Source organism: Moschus berezovskii, chromosome 26 (genome assembly GCF_049115385.1).
Source record: "Moschus berezovskii isolate FMDL1 chromosome 26, NW_MosBer_1.0, whole genome shotgun sequence".
Lineage (NCBI taxonomy): Eukaryota > Metazoa > Chordata > Mammalia > Artiodactyla > Moschidae > Moschus > Moschus berezovskii.
The window spans coordinates 30,398,056-30,417,704 of NC_142485.1; the positions used below are offsets into that span (position 1 = coordinate 30,398,056).

The following is a 19,649-nucleotide window of genomic DNA, read 5'->3' on the forward strand; positions in this document are numbered from 1 at the left end:
TCCTCTGTCCAAGGGATTTTCCAGGCAAGAGTGGGTTGCTGTTTCCTTCTCCAGGGTATCTTCCTGACATAGGGATCGAATTGTAGCTAAAGTTATTGACAGTGTCTGATAATGCTGTCTTAATTCTTGTTTTAAGAGAACCTTCTCTTACATGAAAATCTTGGCTGTGGTTTTTTGTTTGTTTGTTTTTGTCTTTTTTTAGAAAACTCAGAAAAATAAGATGTTTCCTGGCAAAAGGAAGAAACCAAGAAGTAACACCACAGACTCAGGTATAGAACAGTGTTTTATATGTAGTCAATCATTCAAGAAGTTCTTTTTTAAAAATATATTTTTTAATTTGATAAAGTAGTACATTTAAGTATATAAAATTTCCACTTTAAAAAGTTAAAAAATATGTGACTTTGGAGTAACTAAGTTTTCCAGCAATCTATCATGAAAATTTTCAATATACAACAAAGGATAAAGAATTGAGCAATACATATTCATATATCTACTACCTAGATTTTACCATCAGAATTTATTTCTGCTTGCTCTAGCACCTGTTCATTCAGTTCAGTTCAGTCGCTCAGTCGTGTCCGACTCTCCGCGATCCCATGAATCACAGCACGCCAGGCCTCCCTGTCCATTTTTCATCACGTGTTATGCAGTCTTTTCAGACATCAAACTGTACTTTTAGAAGCCTTTTTTCATTCAACGTAACTTTGAGATGCATGCATATTATTCTGCATCATTTTATTGACACAAAGTTTATTGAAAAATGGGAGGAAAGAAAATAAAGCGTTTTCTCTCTTCAGTTTTTTAAAAGATAAGTTTTATGTTTTTTATAAAAATGTTTATTTTAGAAAATTTCAAAGGTATAGAAAGGATGATAACATCACTTATAATTCCATCACCCCAAAGTAACTGCAGTGTTTTTTGGTCTGTACTCTTGAATCATTTTTACTGAGCTTTTCTCACCCTAAGTGGGCTCATAACCTTGTCATTCAGTATTCTACATACTATTTTAATGAATTGTAATATTTCATTCACAGATGTGCCATAGTTTAGTTAATCTCTTATATCAGCTGTCTGAATCAGTACACGCAGTAACCTTCCTGTGTCCTAGAAGTGATCCGGTCAGGTAGGTTAAAACTAACAAAACACAGTTAACAAAGATCTCCATCACCAGTAGCATTCAGTAACAGCCAGCTGTTAAATACAGGAAAGCCTTTGAACAGCTTATTCATGGTATTAGAGTCTCAGTTTTTCCAAGGAATCAATCTTAGCCACCAAGAAGTTCCTGATAACCATGGAGACTAATGACTGCCTATTCAATAGCAAGGTCTAATTTATTAAAATATTATGCTTTTATTTTGCCCAGTGGAGTACGGTTGACTCTTGAATAACACAGGATTGAACTATGTGAGTCCACTTATATGCAGATTTTTTTTCATTAAATAAGTACTCTAGTACTGCACAGTCTGTGGTTGATTGAATGTGTTAATACACAACCATGGTTCAGAGTGCTGACTGTAAAGTTACATGGGGGTTTTTTACTGTGTGTAGAGTCAGTGCCCACCCAACCCTGTGTTTTTCCAAGTGTCAACTGTATATCCTCAGAGGAGCCTTGAATTTTTAGGAAACAGAGGAATCATGATCCTTTAATTGATATTCCTAGTGTTATTGTTTCGGAGAAGGCCATGGCAAGCCACTCCAGTACTCTTGCCTGGAAAATCCCATGGACAGAGGAGCTTGGTGGGCTGCAGTCCGCCGGGTCGCTGAGAGTCGGACACGACTGAGCGACTTCTCTTTCACTTTTCACTTTCACACATTGGAGAAGGAAATGGCAACCCACTCCAGTGTTCTTGCCTGGAGAATCCCAGGGACGGGGGAGCCTGGTGGGCTGCCGTCTATGGGGTCACACAGAGTCGGACAGGACTGAAGTGACTTAGCAGCAGCAGGGTAACTAAGGGACAGCTGTGCCTTTCAGAAGTGGGCCAACCAAGGAGGCAGCCACTAGAGGGCGCCCTACAGACAGGGGTTTGAGCCTGTCTTCTCCCATGTGTTTCTTCAAAACCTCTGTACTGTTTTTAGCAATTCGGTGGAATACTTTTGTTATAGGCTTTCAGATCCCTGGTCCTAGAGCTAAATTGCTGATAATCAGTATATTAAATTAACCTATCCTGATTTTGTAGATACTTCCGACTGTGCCCCTATTTGGTGTTTAAAAGAAAAGAAAGCCAGTGACATCATGGAATTAGACGTGTTTCTGTCTGCATTCGAGAACATTCTTCTAGAGTATGAGTGAGTCTTCTGATGTTGTCATTTATGTACCTAATAAATTTCCCTTGAAATAGCACTCCTGGTCACCCCACAGCTTGATACATAGAACTTTCATTATCATTTTTACACACTTTTAAATTTCTATTGTACTTTTTTCTTTAAGCCTCTGATTTAGTAGCTATGTTTTTATGTCCATGTATGTGACTTTTAAATTTGTATTTATTAATCTTTTGTCTAAATAGTTATGGTCCGATTTCATGGACTGGTAATACCTACTTTTGAAATACTGAGGCTTCCTTTATGGCCTAGCACATAATCTCTGGGGACGTTCTAATTATTGGATCTGTGTAGAATCAGTATTTTTCAGTTTTTCCTGGTATTTCTATCAATTTATGCTATCTCTATAGAGGTTATTTTACTAGGATATTATGTTTAAAATTGCTCTTTTAGATTGAACATTTTATCCTTATGAAGTGACTCTTTTCATTCCTAAAAATGCTTTTTTTGGTTTTAAAATCTTTTATCTCATATGTCACTAGATTTCTTTAGCTAGTATTTGCCAGATTTTACATTCTTTTAACTTTTACTTCCTACGTTTGTCTCATATTAAACTTTTATTACAAAATCCTTTTTAAATCCAGTGTCCATCTTTGAATCTCACTTTAGTCCATCACACTTACTTATCCGTATCTTTAGAAGACTGTATTGATCCTTTTTAAATAACTCCCCACCAGTAAGATTAGAACTCTGGCAAGCTGTGATGTCTTGGCCTTCTCTCCCTGCCCCCACCCCAAAGCGCATCATGTTTATGATACCAGGAGACTGTTTAATTCTGGGAAAAGGGCAATCAGAGTTGATATGAAATGGCTTCTGTTACCTGTTTCACCTCAGGATCTAGACTTTGAACTTGCCAGAACCAGTTAAGAACTGCAGCTTCTTAATGGTTCCTGGAATCCTCCTCATAGGGCTTTTGGGGCTATATGTGGTTGTTGGTTTCCCTGTGGAGGAATGAGGTCTAGGGTTTCTTACTACACCATCTTCTGATCTCACTAGAAATACTTTTTAACATCTTTTTTTTTTTAAGTTTTATAAAAATCTGTATCAAAAGTGCAGGCCATCTCTCCTGCTTAGCATCTGAAGAATTAGGCCACGGGCCTAGTCCCCTTTTCCTGGGTGACTTTTCCTCATGTATTTGCCCCAAGAAAAAAATGGCTGTATGACAAGCTGTTACTCACACAAGAGGTTTATTTTCAATTTAGACTTTAAATTCTAGTGTCGTTCTGCGACGAGGCAGAGCAGGGGGGTAGCTCCACCCTGGCAGGGTATGGGTCACCATGGGTCTGTGTCCAGCTGCGGGGGAGGGAGCCTGGGCTCTTCTGTCCCTGACAACAGGGACCCAAACCAGTTTCTTTGTTTGGGTCAGCTTTATAGTTTTTGCAGAACTGAATAGCTGGCTTTTGGCTACTTACTTATTGGTTAGTCAACTATGTGACCGAGTCCCTTCTCCAGTTGTAGCAGGGAGGAAAGGGCTGACGTCTGCTAATCACTGGATCAGGTGGCAGGGAAGACTGGGATTGTCTGGGAACACCACTTTCCACACGGTTTAGTGTCACCTGTGGATGTGGCCAGTGGTGGGAAGTGCTGGCCACATATGTGAGGACTTAGGAGAGAGATTTCCAGTTTTTCTTTTCTTGAGATGCTTCCAGTATTTTTTTAAATCTGAGAAAGGGCTGCAAGCTGACCATGCCATCTTAGATATTCAGAATGGCACATACCAAACTGTGTGTCCATGGGAATGCTAAACAAATGAAACACACCTTTCCAAATCCTTCAGAGAATACCTGTTTGACTTTTTTTTAATTCTGCTACAGACAAAAAATAGACTCTCGAGTTTGTAAGGCAGCCATCAACAAATTTCATTCTAATTTGAAAGAAGAACTCATCAAAATGGTAAGTTCAGTGACATAAATTTGTCGGTCTAATTTTTTTTTTTTAAAACTAATCCTGAGCAGTTCACTGTTGTCTTGGAAAAGCTTGCATTTGCTGCCAGTGTGGTAAAGAGCTCCTTGGAAACTGGATATGATATGTTGTAAACTGATAAACACTTGACTTTGGAAAATGCATGCAAATATTTGTTTTTTGTTTTGTGTAGCTTCAAGAAGTCCAGATGTTGAAGACTCTGAAAAGGAAGAATGCTAAGGTAAGTCACGTACGTGGTTAAAGGCATGGTCCTGTGGAACGTGCACGCACGTAGCAGGTAAAGCCCTGACTCTGGGCTTGTGACCTGGAGCGTGTGTAAGGCCTGTCGTCATTTAGTCAGGCTTCTTTTTGGTCCATCTGGTGACGTTCAGGTGAGTACTGATCAAGTCAGTAATGTTGTTGAGACGTAGGCTAAGGAATGGGGGTCCCAGTTGGCCTAAAAATGGCTCTCCAGCCACTTAGATGGTTGCGTATTGTGTAATATATGTTCATCACTACTGTGTATGTCAGAAGGCTTTCAGACTAAAGAACTGTCTCGTGTCTCAGGAGAAAGGGCAGGCTAGGAAGAATACCGGGTTAAGGGTCGGTCATGGGCTGCTGCCTCAATGTCCTGTTGCCACTTGGTCTGCAAGGAAACACGAAGCCCTTCCAGCCCACCTGTTTACACTTGGACCAAAAAGCACCCCTTGTTCTAGCTCTAAAGTTGCATGAACCCACGTGTGGAAGCAGAGCCCCCCTCTACATTTATAACAGAAATGGTTTGAAATGGATAGTTTTCCTTCTGGTGAAAAACAACAGCCTTTGTTGTTTTTCAGTTTTAATCTCTTGTTGGTCATTCCTGCGTCTCTCATAAGCAAGCAGGAGTAGTCTGAATGTCCAGCACTGGAATATGAGGTAGTTGCTAAAAGTGATAGTTGAGATGATGCAGTGAATACTGTTGAAATGTTCTCTGTAAAATACAAATTGTGTCATGGCACTCCGGTGCTTCAGTATTTTCCTCGTGTACCTAGAGAGCATCAGAATGCCTTACTTGGTAGCTCACAGGGTAGGAAAATACGGCCCTCCTCTTCAGGGCTGTCTGCAGTGGATCCCCCTGGACTCTTCCAGTTCCCTGTTCTTTCCCTTCATAGCACACGTCACAAGCTGTGATTACACCCTGTTTGTATGTCATGTCTGTCTTCCCTGTGTGACCAAAGTTGCTAAGGATGGAGTTTGCCATGTTTCCCACCTGCTTCCAGTAGCTAGCACAGTGTACAAGGCGGCACTCAAATATTTACAAAACGTAACAAATTTTTGTTACTAGATGATCTCCGATATCGAAAAGAAAAGGCAGCATTTGATTGAAGTCCAGGATGAACTGCTTCGGTAAGTAATATCGAAATCCTCTTTGAGAACTTATATTCAATCGCAGCGTTTCTTGTGAGGCTTTGCTGTAAAACTTGCTGCCGTGTTGCATTTAAACACTAGGTCTTCTCTGAGCTTGGAAGCTCAGTCAAGGGAGGTTATGCCACCGAGCTGAGAAGCTTTTAGCAAATCAGCCGTGATCTATCCACCACTAGCTCTCTCAGTTCCCACCTAAGAGGCGTTCTGATTGGACGCTTAACACGTAGACTGGAGGTTTAAGCCCAGGCTCTGCCACGTCTTGGCCGTGCAGCCTTGGGCAGGCTCCTTAACCTCTCAGCACCTCAGTTCCCTCATCTGCAAATGAGCATAATGGAACTACACCTCACGGGTATAGTGAGACCTAAGTGAACAAATACACAGAGAGTGCCACACAGTGACTGCCACAGCATACAGTGCTGTATGAGGCGTTACCAGTTTTCATGAGTGTCGTTGAGACGTACTGCTTGGTATGACACATGGACCCAGGTGTCAGGCCAGAAGAATTTCCAGGTCTGTCTCCACGTGTGCTCAGGAAGATGAGCGCAAGCCGTCCACTGTGTTTCTGGTGGTCTTCCTTACAGACAGGATGGCCGGGTGAGCCGGAGGGCTGGCAGCAAAGCAGCAGCAGAATAAGCAGTGTCAGGTACGCTCTCTGCCCTTCAGGAGCCTTAAAATAGCTTGGAAAGTGGTCTTAGAAGACAACCTGTAAGTGACTACGAAGTTTGAAAGATAAGACCTGCCCCAGAAGTCTAGAAGAGGGAGAAACGGGTTGTCTAGGCCTTTGGTTTCCAGATCCAGCCTCTGGACAGGTGCCGCTGGCCGGCACTGGAGCCTTCATGGGCCCAGGCCAAAGTCAGAAAAGTGAAGATCATGACAGGATGCTTTTTCAGGTGTTAGCTGTATGTCGCTGGGTGCCGTCCTAAGTGCTTTATGATACCAACTCATTAATCATCACCATAACCCTGGGAGGCAGGTTGTTTGGCCACAAGACAGCTATGTAAGACTCAGATCTGTCTCTCAGAGCTTTTGATCCTTCTTGACAGAATTGTAGAAGTTGAGAGGTATAGTATTTTGAAAAGGCATAGAAAGAAACAAAATGTGTATCATTGTTTTACATGTGGAAAACCCAAGGCACAGGGCGGTAACGTTCTGACAGCCCCCAACCCGGGAATGGGGGAGCCGGGACCCGGTGTCTGCCCACTGGCTCCCGACCCAGCACTCCTGCCCACGACCCTGCTGGCTCGGGGTGTTTCCCAGAACGTGGCACTGGTTCAATGCACAGAACTGTTATGGGGACTTCTATAAGTTGATATTAGAGCAGGTTTTTTAAATATATCTTTGTGAGAATGAAAGATGGTAGCCATTCCCCATTCTTTTATAAATTGGTCCACAAAATGCAAGTTATCCTTTTTATTTTATATGTTGAGAGACTGATGAGCTGCTGAGAGAGAAAGCAGGTTGCCCAAGGTCACACATCTCATCCAGGCACTGAGAGAGTTTCTCCGCTGCTTTTATTAGACTTGGACAAAATTTCAGTAAGACAGAAGGGCAGAGGAAAGGCTTTTTTTGTCCACGGTTTTACTGTTGAACTGCAATGTCAGTCTACATCCGTCTGGGGCACTAAAATCTTGATACCCAAGTATGTGTTTTAATTCAGTAGTTCCTAAGACTCTTTAAAATGAGTTAATGAACTTTAAGATATATAAGGCATATTTTTCTGTGGGCTTCACTGCTAAGTACTTTTTGGTATCATATTTCAATTTTTGCTGTATTTGATTCCAGAATCAGTCACATTGATAATTTCGGAGCTAATGATATCTTAAACCCCCCAGTCCACCTCCCGTTTGTTTACTTCACTCAGAATCCTTACACGTTCCACCTCATATACCACTTTGTCATTTCTTTTTGGGAAAAATATCTTCTTCTTTTAGGGTAGAACCAGAGCTGAAACAACTACAAATAAAGTCTGAGGAACTTCAGGAGAGAAAAGCGTCCCTTAGGAAGGCAGCGTATTTCCTGTCTAATCTCAAACAGCTTCATCAGGATTACTCAGATGTTCAAGAGGAAGAACCAAGTGTAAAGGAAACAGTAAGTTCAGTTTTTAATTTTCACTCTGCTTCAGAAGACACAGGGCAGCCCGTTAGAGAACCGGAGCTTGGAGGAGAGAACGATGGAGGTGTCAGGTCTACCCAAAAAGCATCCCTGTAAACTGGTGAAAATCTGTTCTCACCGCTTCTTTAGCTGATTATTTAAGGCCAGAGGGGTAAAGGAAAATCCAGAAACCCTGATTTTACTTAGGTATTTAAGCTTCAGATAACTGAATTTCTTGAAGGGAAGTGTATCCTCCGAACAAAACTCAACTGTCGTCACCCTAAGACTAAGACCAGTAAAACCTATACAAGTTGTAAAGACCAACCTCTTCTTCTTTGTTCAGCCCATATTTTTACTATAAAACTAGCCATTATCCCATATAAATGGTAGGTGTGATTTTAGAAGTTGAAAACTTTTAAGAGGGCATGCAGGAGGGAGAAGGGCGGTCGGTATAGATTCTTTTCTGTGATAGTACAAGTTACTGAATATAGTTTGCTGTCCTTGTTGTCTGTTTTATATACAGTAGTGTATCTGTGTTATGCTTTCAGAGTGTAGACACGAGGGTCTATGCCTCACCTCTTTTTTTAAACTAAGAATCCAGTACCTAATGTTAGTTCTTTCTCCCCTGAGAGCAGGTGCCCCCTGGTACAACAGCTTGAACACATTAGGCTCTCATATATTTGTTAAACTGAATTGCCTGCTGCTGCTAAGTCACTTCAGTCGTAGGTAATATAAACAAAATTATTTGGGTCGTAGTGACTCTGACAGCTTTGTGCTGAATTTCCTCTCTAAGAAAACCACCTTGAAAACATAAGCAACAAAATATTGTAAGTATGATATAGCTGTCAGGATTTTAGTCACTCACTCTTAGATACAAATTGTACCATGATATTTGGCTTTAGCTTCAAACTCAATGAGCTTTGTTTCCTATTTTTATGCTGGGTTTGTCTTTAATTTTGTCTTTAATCATTAAGGACATTTGGATTGGCAACTAGAACCACATCATTAATCTTTTCAAAATAAGTTTTCTAGATGAATTTTATGGGCCTGGTGTTCTCATGACGTCAGTTCTTACAGTCAACCTGCCATACCGTTGCCTGTGTTTAAAACAGCATGAGATCAAGCTGACCCCACCGAGCTCTAACTAACTTGCCCAGACCATGTCTTGACCTGTCCAGGGAGATTTTGGTTTAAATAATTCAGATGCCAGTGTTCTTTGAGCCAGCTGGTCTTCTGGATGAGTAGCTCAAGCTTTGCAGAGCAGCTGCCTTGCAACCTGATTTGTCAATTATTCTAAGGTGATGGATTAAAACCAATTTCATAAAAATGAGTGAACAGTGATTCATGGAGAACACTATTATCATTGACATTTGGTCATAACATTGAACTACATAAAATGGATAGGATTTTAAAAGTTTTTTATAAGTTACATTGGTCTTTGTAAGTATCTTTATTTATCTAAATGTTTTTCTTCAACAGTATGATTCATCCAGCCTTCCAGCTTTGCTATTCAAAGCAAAACCCCTTTTAGGAGCCGAAAATCATCTGCAGAATATCAACTATCAATTAGAGAAGCTCCTTGACCAGAAATGAGACCAGTCTACTAAGATGTGCACATTTAAGATTAGTCTCATGATACAGTTTTAGAAGGTAACAGGCAGTATATATTTTTGCACAAAGAAGATGGGAAGAAAACCTGAACTTTATTACTATTAATTTGAATTGAATATTTTTTATTGTTATAACAACATTCTCAGATAAGTTTAAAAGCAGGAAACTGTCTTACTGTTCAGACTATTTGTAATGATCTTGTCACCAGAATTTAATATTGTTTTGTCATCAAAATTAAATGGCTAGGTAGAGTAGTTTTCGAGGCCATAATTAATTTTTCTAGTTAACACCAAGTAATAAGTTTTAAAATGTTTTAGAATGTTGACACCTCATCTACCCTAAGCTTTACCCTAAAAATAAACATCCAAAATTAAGCTGATGTGAACAGTTAATCACATAAGGAGAATTCTGCTGAATTTTAATAAGCACACTGGAGCTGCTGCTGCTGCTGCTGCTAAGTCACTTCAGTCGTGTCCGACTCTGTGTGACCCCATAGACGGAAGCCCACCAGGCTCCCCCATCCCTGGGATTCTCCAGGCAAGAACACTGGAGTGGGTTGCCATTTCCTTCTCCAATGTGTGAAAGTGGAAAGTGAAAAGTGAAAGTGAAGTCGCTCAGTCGCCTCCGACCCTTAGCGACCCCACGGACTGCAGCCTACCAGGCTCCTCCATCCATGGGATTTTCTAGGCAATAGTACTGGAGTGGCTTGCCATTGCCTTCTCCGACACTGGAGCTAATTTTCAATAAAACTGGTTTATTTCAGTAAATAAGACTTGGAAGTAAAGTGATAAATAAAGCAGCTGATATTAAATAAGCATGTTATAAGTTACTATAATTTAATGGTACTAAATATGCAGATTACAGCCTAATTATGTCATGTCCATAATTAGCTATTCTTGTAGTCCTTCTATTAGTAGTTCATCAGGAATTTCATCCATCCCATTATAAGCAAGAAGACTGTTCTCTGCAGCTTCTGCTAATTCAGCATCTTCTGTAGCCTCCAAAATGTAAGTATCATCAATGCCATTATCCCAGTCAGCATCGAAAAATGCACCTTTTGATGACACATTGGACGATGGTCCATGAGGATCTGTGGTGTTTGTCGTTGTATCTGCTGTAAACTCCTCTTCCTGTGGTCCCAAAGAGGGGGGAGAACAGAGTAGGAAGAAAATACCGATTATTCAGACAGAAGGTGTGATAATTTCACCATATAGTTGATCTAAACTGAGTTAAGGTATTCAGTTCAGCAGATGCTAAAATGAACACACTGGACAGTACTGCCTCCAATGCAGTCGCCATGGGCTCATCGTTGCTGCCCTTGTGGCGCGCTCACAAAACTCCAGAGTGGAAATGCCTGCAGCTCCTGTGGTACGTTCCTTCCAGTGTACACAGACGGGGCTACAGCAAAGGCAGACTGATGTTCTTTGAAAGTGGATAGTCTATAGTCTAGCTGAAGGCAAACTGGTATCTGCTGTCTTAGCAGACGGATTTCTCTAATTTCTTGATAGTTTTAAAATTAACACGGACTGAAAAAAATTTTGAGATAACTGTCAAAGTATGACTGGATTTTGAGTATTAAACAGTATTGTATCAACATGAGATTTCCTGAATAATTTCACTACAGATGTATAAGAATGTTCTTATTCTCCAGCTACATGCTTGAGTAGTAAGAGATGAAGGGTTTTGATGTCTACACTTACTCTAAAGAGATTTGTTATGGGCTCAATGTTCGTCACCCCCTTCCCCAGATTCATTAGATTGAGATCCTGAGGCCCAGTGTGGTGGTATTAGGAGCTGAGGTCTGCAGAAGGCAGGTGCTGAGCGCAGACGGGAGTGGCACTGTGCTCTGTGACCCCTCTACCAGGGACAACACAGTGAGAAGACACCGTTCAGTGACCCAGGAACCTGACAGGAGGCCACAGCACCTTGATCTTGGACTATCCGGCCTCCAGAACTGTGAGAAATGTGTTGTTTTTAAGTCACTCAGTCTGAGGTACTCTGTTACAGCAGCCTGAAATGCCTAGGACAAGATTCATCAAAAATAAAGTGTCATGTGTACAGTAGCGGGACAAAACACGTGTGGCCAAGTGTTTAGCAACAAATGTAGAGAAAAGGCACACAGGAGGGTTCCCTGTTCTTCTGCAGCATTTCTGCAGGGTCAAACTCTTTCATTGCAATGAAAAACAGGCAAACATCAGTAACAACTGGAGTTTAGTTTAAAATACTAAAGAAAGTGTTAACTGTTAAACAGTATAATAAACCTATCACTTAGTTTTTAAGTAAAAAGCCAAAATAAGTTAAATCCAAGCAGTGGTAATACTGTACACCAAAGGTACTTACAATTTGGTGTTTTCAAAGTGTTAACTGGATTAGCAGGGAAAAAATAACTTTTAGAAACCCACTAAAACCACAGCCATTTATCAAAATAACACTTCAAATAAACAAGGATGAAATATTCTTAGAGACAGTTTGGTTCTTTGAAAACACTTTTTAACCTAGTAGTCTACCAGAGACTCTGGCAATCACGTATTTTATATCCAGTTCCTACAGATCAAGGAGATTTCTACCATTTCCGTATAAATTTTTTCAGGAGAGACGTTTTTAAAGTTGAATTGAATACGTACCAGACAGTCACCTAGATTATAAACTCAAGCACTCATTCAGCTATAGCAAGTAACTTTCATTTTAACCATAACACTATAAACAAAAGGCTGACAGACTGGGGTGGGGGTAGGGGGGAAGTCCAGAAAATAACAAGATAACTTAATACAAAGTTCTTGTAAAATATTAGACATCATATTAAACAGAGGGCAGTTATAGGCAATCCATAATAGAAACATAGTAAATCTGAATGTTAAACTGTACATTAAAACACCTGAAGTACCACTTTGTGTCGACCAGCTTGGTACAGATTAAAAGGTAAAAATAAGAAATGGCAAGTGGAGGGTAACAGGTGTGTCCATAAACTGACGTCTAATTTCCCACCATTTTCATGGAGGACAATTTGGTAATACATACAGAAAATATGACAGTTTAAGAGGAAAAAAACCCTACAATACAGTATATATACTATGACTTAAAAAGACATGCACATACAAATTTTGTAAGCTACAGACCAAAATATTTACATCATTTATCTGAGTGGTAAAATTATGAGTGAAAATAATTTTTCCTTTTGCACTTTATGTATTTTGTAATGTTTTTCATAAATGAATGTGAATTACTTGGGTAAGTAACACAAAAGAGTTTTTTAAAAGAAAAATATTGGTTTGGCAATCTGGTAATATCTACCAAAGTGTGTGTGTATATATATCCTTTGACACAATCCTAGAACTATTTCTAGAAATTCTTTCTAGATATAAAGAAAATATATTTTTATATACTTTGTAAAGCAAAAGATGAGAAACTAAAATGTCTGAAACTGATTAATAGCCATCTACACAATTTCTTAAGCAGCAGTGGGAAGAAATGAGGTTGACAGCAGATGTGTGCTGAGGTGGAACAATCACTGCAGCATATTCCTAAGTGAAAACAAAGTGCCAAACTGCATTTAGACATACCTGGACACCATTGGCTCATTTAACCACTGAACTAAGAACTAGTGAGAAACCAGAAGGAAACTAAAAACTGCACTTACCTCTTTGAGAAGAGACAGAAGGCATACTTCAGCAGGCAGTGGAGAGCCTGAGTCAGAGAGACAGCAGAAGTGTTTTATGTAACATCTAATTTTTACTTTGTGGTAAACGTAAAAATTAGTAACTCACAGTCAGATTTGAAGTTTTCTGCTTTGCAGACAGGGTCATGACATTTTTGATACCAAACTTCATTTTTCAGGTCAACCAAAATCCTTTGCATTTAAACAAAAAGTAAAAATTAGTACTTTCCAGACAGGATAGAAAGCAAAATTCAGTTACATGCCATTTACAAGAGAGATGCCTAAGACTTAAAGATGGAGAAAAGATAGAAAGTAAAAGGATGCAAACATATCTGGCAAACCATGTTTGCCAAAAATATGAACTTTAGGGCAAAAATTACATACTGACCAAAGTTTCTCCCAAGAAGATAAAATTCTCAACTTGTTCCCACCAAATAAGAGATCTTCAAAATATGTGAGCAAAGCTTACAGCACTTCAAGGGTAAACAAATATTCAACCATAATTTAAGATTTTTTAAAAAAACATTCTTTTGATAATTGATACCAAACAACCTCCCCAAAGCTCAGGGAAAATTTGAATGAGAATTTAAAATAATTTTAAAAACTGACTATACTAGGTACAGTATGAATCATTAAATTTATAAGTACTCATTCACACATTCTCTGACCACAAAACAGATTATTTAGAAATAAGCAATAAAAAGAACTGAAACTCAAAACTTAGAAATTTAAAACTTTTTTTTTTAATAACCAAGTGACTCAAGGAAAGTTCATGATGGAAATTAAAATATGCTTAGAACTGAATGGAACTGACATTACATATTGAAATAGGTGAGGGGAATTCCCTGGTGGTACAATGGTTAGGATTCCATGCTCTCACTGCCAAGAGCCCAAGTTCAATCCCTGGTCAGGGAACTATGATCCCACAAGCCTCACGGTGGTGCCAAAAATAAATAATAAAATGTGAAATTGAGCCAAAGTGATCTTTAGAAAGAAATTTAGAATTTTTAGCAGTAACACAAATAATTTAGAAAATGAGCAACAATAAATCTTAAAAGGCAGAAAGTAATAAAGAAAAATTTTAAAACGTCAATAAGGACAAAATGAAAACTAATAAAATTCAAGATTTAATCAAAAAAGGTATAAAGACATAAGTGGTATTAGAAATTGAGATATAACTACAAATATAAAATATATTAAAAATATATATTACAAACTTTTTCTAGTAACGCTGTAAATTTTGGTAGAATAGACAGTACTAGATAAAAATATACCAAACCAAGCAAAGTTACAGAAAACCCAAACAATCCTATAACAACTAATTTTTTTAAGTAGTTTAAAATCTTCCCACATTTCATAGAAAAGAAACACAAAATGGCTAACAATCTATGTGTTTGGGACATTTACCAAGAAGAGAAAAACAAACTGGCAACTCAGTCTAAGGGCCGCATAAACATTCCGATAACAGACTTCCTAATAAAGAGGAGAGTGAAAAGGTTGGCTTGAAGCTCAATATTCAGAAAACTAGGATGGCATCTGGTCCCATCACTTCGTGGGAAATAGATGGGGAAACAGTGTCAGACTTTATTTTGTGGGGCTCCAAAATCACTGCAGATGCTGATTGCCGCCATGAAATTAAAAGACGCTTACTCCTTGGAAGGAAAGTTATGACCAACCTTGATAGTATATTAAAAAGCAGAGACATTACTTTGCCAACCAAGGTCTGTCTAGTCAAGGCTATGGCTTTTCCCGTGGTCATGTGTGGATGTGAGAGTTGGACTGTGAAGAAAGCTGATCGCCAAAGAATTGATGCTTTTGAACTGTGGTGTTGGAGAAGACTCTTGAGAGTCCCTTGGACTGCAAGGAGATCCAACCAGTCCATTCTAAAGGAGATCAATCCTGGGTATTCATTGGAAGGACTGATGCTAAAGCTGAAACTCCAATACTTTGGCCACCTCATGCGACGAGTTGACTCACTGGAAAAGACTCTGATGCTGGGAAAGGTTGGGGGCAGGAGGAGAAGGGGACGACTGAGAATGAGATGGCTGGATGGCATCACCGACTCTGTGGACATGAGTTTGAGTGAACTCCGGGAGTTGGTGATGGACAGGGAGGCCTGGCGTGCTGTGATTCATGGGGTTGCAGAGAGTTGGACACGACTGAGCGACTGAACTGAACTGAATAAACAGACAAATGCTACAGTTTCCAAACTGCACCGAAGTGCCCCAGGGCTATACAAGATATTTCTGTCTTTCACGGGATAGGGTGACACCTGACATCTGTCAAGCACCTCGCAAACTGCTTGCTTGTAATCCACAGGCTTACTGTGGCATCAGCCTTCTTCATTCCTTTCAGTGGCGTCCTGTCTTTGGAGGGCTGTGTGTTTGGTACTGGCGGTAGTGATCAAGTGGCATGAATGTGGAATAAGGGGTGAAGGTGGCGGTGTCCAGCCGGATTCCAAAGTCTGAGTTTGTGCATGCGGTGTTCAAAAGGACACACAGCCCGTTAATAACTATACTTAAGAGTCAACAGGTCCAAACTTCCAAGGATAATTCGTCAATGTGATGTAATATATACATAGCAACTATAGTTAATACTATATTGCATATTTGTAAATCGGTAAATCTTAAAAGTTCTCATCACAAGAAAAACAAAAATGTATCTAGGCATGGTGACAGATGTTGACTTACTGCTGAGATCATTTTGCAGTTGTACACAGATATCAAATGTTTTACACCTGAAGCTAGCTAGTATAATGTTAAATGTCAATTATATCTCAATTTAAAAATGAATATTTTCTTTTAATTGATGAATATTGTTTTTTTCAAAGTGCTAAGTTATCAGGGCAAATATTTATTAAGGTGCTTGAAACTGATTAATAAATATAGGTATTTCTTTCGTCCTTGGAGCAATATGAAAAAGTTAAGATACTAAGGGCACCATGAACTGAGACAAGTCTGGGAACCACTGGGCCAGTGGCAGTTTGCCAAGCTGAGAGTCCTTGTCTATAAAGAATGCTCTTGGCAGGAGGTCTCTGGTTTCTGTATAAGGTAAACAAGCCTAGAGTCTGTGGGTTTATTTATTTATTTTTTAATTTTATTTTTATTTTCTTTAATTTTTATTTTTATTGGAGGCTAATTATTTTACAATATTATATTGGTTGGTTTTGCCATACATTGACATGAATCCGCCCCGGGTGTACATGAGTTCCCCCTCCCACCTCCCTCCTTCCCTTATCCTCCCTCTGGGTCATTCCCGCATACTAGCCCCGAGCATCCTGTAACATGCATCGACCCTGAGAGTCTGTGGGTTTATAAAACAGTTCCCTGCACATGTCACACATGCTATGTAACCATGAATATAAAACAGACGGTTCATAACCGCAGTGTTTCCCGCTGTGTACAGTGGCTGCTAGCTCCTGCCTTGGCTCTCAGCTGGAGTTAGAGAAAACATCCGACGTGGGAAGGACATGGGGAGCCGTGCCTGGTGTCCCAGGCCTGACTCTGCTTCCGCATACCTTTAAAACTACTAGTAAAGCTTATCATTGGGTGAGCTCTCTGATTTGGATGAGGAAGATTTGACGATCCAATCCTCAAATTTATTAGTAACCAGGGAAATTCAGATGAAAACCACAATACCATTTAAACTCACCAGATTAGCAAAACAAATTTTAAAAACCTAACAATTGTAAAATTTTGGTAAGAATAGAGGGCAGGACAAAATCTGAAAACACTGCTGGTGGGAGTATCAATTAGCATGACCGTCTGGGAAAATAATTTATCAAATTAAATACACGCATATTCTATGAGACAGCAATTCTAGTTTTAGAAATACACTTTGAGAAACTCTTGCATATGTGCACCAACTGATATATACAATATTTGTAGCTTCATTGTTTACAGCAGCAAGCCAAATGTCCATAGCAGGACAGCAGATGAACTGGTCTACTTAAATATACAATGATGAAAACAAGCAACAGCTACATGCTGCAGTATGCACAAACCTCACGAATATCATGTTGACCAAAAAGCAAGTCAAAGTATCAATTTACTGTAAGATTAAAAAATGTAAGATGAAATATTATGTTGTTTGGAGATGCAAGCAAATATGGAAAAACATAAAGAGGGAAAGATTACCACAAAATTCAGGATAACAGCTATTATCCCTGAGCTTTGATATTAGGTATTGCCTGGTGGCGGTTTAGTTGCTAAGTTGTGTCTTAACTCTTGCAATCCCATGTACTGTAACCCATCAGGCTCCTCTTGTCCACGGGATTTCCCAGGTAAGAATACTGGAGTGGGTTGCCATTTCCTCCAGATGTTAGATATGAAAACACAGAAATTCTGCTAACATCATAAATGATGATGACTGGGTTTCTGTTTTATCCCTATTCTGAATTTCTCCTTACGTGATGTGAAATTCTGCTTCACTGCATCCTTTATTTCCTCCTCTTTTGCCTGGGGCATTGAAAAGACAACTCCAGAAACAAGGCCTTGCATACACAGCAAGCATTCAATCAATACTGGTTCTCTTCTGGACTGTTCTTCTAATTCTTAAACCCTAACAGAGTGGTTTCCTTCTTGCCCAAATTTGCTCACTTTTGATTTAGACTCTGTAGGTGTCCGAGGCCAGTAGCTCCTGGCTCTCATTTCTTTCTGCTGCTGCTGCTAAGTCGCTTCAGTCGTGTCCGACTCTGCGACCCCATAGACGGCAGCCTACCAGGCTCCCCCGTCCCTGGGATTCTCCAGGCACTAGCCCCACTCAATTCTGCTGTAGTTTCCTCAAGATTTCACTATTTAAGGGGCTATTTTACCAAATAAAGATGATATGTGCTGAGGCAAGGTAATAAGATATTCAAAATTAAATATTAAAAAGCACAAGCCAAATAAAAGTTGTATGAGTTACAACTATATTATAACAAAATCATTTTTACATTTTCATCTTAAATTATAAACATTTAAAATATACTACTGGTTAAATACATAGAACTCATTAACAAGCAATATTACTTACATGATATTATTACTCCTGTGGGCTCTTCCAATGTTTTCACACCAGCGGTATTTACAAATGTCATAAACCAACAATTCTTCTGGGAAAAAGTAGTTCCACCGCCGAATTCCTGAACCACAAATAATGTTTCTAAAGGTACTATTACTCTATCATATAACAGTTAATAAAGAATAAAATTATCTTTACCTCCTTTAATGCCATTTTTATTCACCAGTGAGAGAACAAATTGATCAATTTCAGGGTAAGGTGAACACTGAAAACCTTCAATGGTTTCTACTGCAACAGAAAAATTAATTATAAATCATAACAGCTAAAAGATGAGTTAAATTTTAAGTTGTTTAGTACAACTGTGTTTTGCAGCCTGCTCCTGCCAGTTTTTTTTTTTGTTGCTTCTCTGCAATTTGTCTTTTAATCAGTCATGTATTCTCACAAGGAAGCAGGTAAAATGCAAACCTCTCAAATCAAATTGTAGCTAGTTTTCATAAAAAGCATTTAGAATCACTTCAGTTGCGTGCTTCATTCTGATAGAGAGAAAAGCAGCCCCTGACATCTGGGAGCGGGCCTTGCGTTAATACCGTCACTGAGACCACGGTGTGGCCACAAGCTGGCTGGGGGCTCGGAGCTCAGCCCTGGCGTTCTCCCATCGATCATAAACCGCTGCACAGAACTTGAGCATCATAGAAGGTCACTCTGTGGCCATGATAATTCAGGACAAGAAGGAAGCCCACTCCCGTAATCATGTGTGAACAAAGACAAAACATCAACATTTCCAGACCACAAGAAGGGCCAAACGCCAGCCTGTCTGGTCTCAGTAGCTGCTCCTCCTTTACCAACTGCGGCTTTAGTCTCCCCCTGTAGTCAGCCTTCTTTCTAGAAAGATTTATCAAGATATTTAAATCATAAAACTGTCACTGTCAGCAGTCAACTCAAAAAAAAGCCCACTCTTCCTTGCAGACTCCTCAGAAGCATCGAACTCAAGCCTGGATCCTATAAGAAGTCCTTTCTGACATCCTTTTTCTGAGATGCCCCTTTCCTATGGTGTGCAGTCTCCACCGAGGTAACCAGTGATAAACCCACTCATCACAGGCGCGTTCTCCAGCGTCCCGTAGCTGCAGAGCACTAACGTCTTATATCTTCTATCTATAACTCTAAGGAAAATTATTTAAAGACAGGGTAATTTACTCTTTTCTTGAAGCCCATTTCACTTACAAAAATAGTATACATAATTAAAGAAATTTTGGAAAATATATTAAAGCAGAAATAAGAAATAAACTTCAAATCAATGTCTAGAAAAAACTGTTAAACAGGAGTCAGTAAACAGATAAGAAAATGTTATCCATATTTTTAAAATAAACTTGTGATCATACCACATATAATGTTAGAGCCTTATCTCAACATCTTAAATGGACATTTTTCATACTATATAGGCTTTATAACGGAGAAGGCAATGGCAAGCCACTCCAGTACTCTTGCCTAGAAAATCCCATGGATGGAGGAGCCTGGTAGGCTGCAGTCCGTGGGGTCGCTAAGGGTCGGACACGACTGAGCGACTTCACTTTCACTTTTCACTTTCACACATTGGAGAAGGAAATGGCAACCCACTCCAGTGTTCTTGCCTGGAGAATCCCAGGGACGGGGGAGCCTGGTGGGCTTC

At 39.6% G+C, this 19,649-nt stretch overlaps 2 protein-coding genes across 8 annotated transcripts in view; one reads left to right on the forward strand and one right to left on the reverse strand.

The window, feature by feature from the left end:
• The window catches only part of CENPU (centromere protein U), a 50,987-nt gene extending 39,597 nt beyond the window's left edge, over window positions 1-11,390 (forward strand). For both annotated transcript variants that reach the window (XM_055416404.2, XM_088832716.1), the window contains exons 7-13: window positions 203-269; window positions 2,175-2,283; window positions 4,134-4,212; window positions 4,415-4,462; window positions 5,546-5,607; window positions 7,557-7,713; window positions 9,196-11,390. In XM_055416404.2, coding sequence (XP_055272379.2) covers window positions 203-269; window positions 2,175-2,283; window positions 4,134-4,212; window positions 4,415-4,462; window positions 5,546-5,607; window positions 7,557-7,713; window positions 9,196-9,309 — 636 coding nt within the window. In that variant the 3' untranslated portion in view covers window positions 9,310-11,390. The remainder of the gene's footprint in view (window positions 1-202; window positions 270-2,174; window positions 2,284-4,133; window positions 4,213-4,414; window positions 4,463-5,545; window positions 5,608-7,556; window positions 7,714-9,195) is intronic.
• Window positions 10,218-19,649, reverse strand: part of PRIMPOL (primase and DNA directed polymerase) — a 46,183-nt gene continuing 36,751 nt past the window's right edge. For 4 of the 6 annotated variants that reach the window (XM_055416398.2, XM_055416397.2, XM_088832713.1 and 1 more), the window contains 5 exons: window positions 18,182-18,271; window positions 17,996-18,104; window positions 13,092-13,174; window positions 12,965-13,011; window positions 10,218-10,457 (listed from right to left, as the gene is read on the reverse strand). In XM_055416398.2, the coding sequence (XP_055272373.2) occupies window positions 10,218-10,457; window positions 12,965-13,011; window positions 13,092-13,174; window positions 17,996-18,104; window positions 18,182-18,271 (569 nt within the window). The remainder of the gene's footprint in view (window positions 10,458-12,964; window positions 13,012-13,091; window positions 13,175-17,995; window positions 18,105-18,181; window positions 18,272-19,649) is intronic. The other 2 variants (XM_088832714.1, XM_088832715.1) reach the window with 2 other exon arrangements.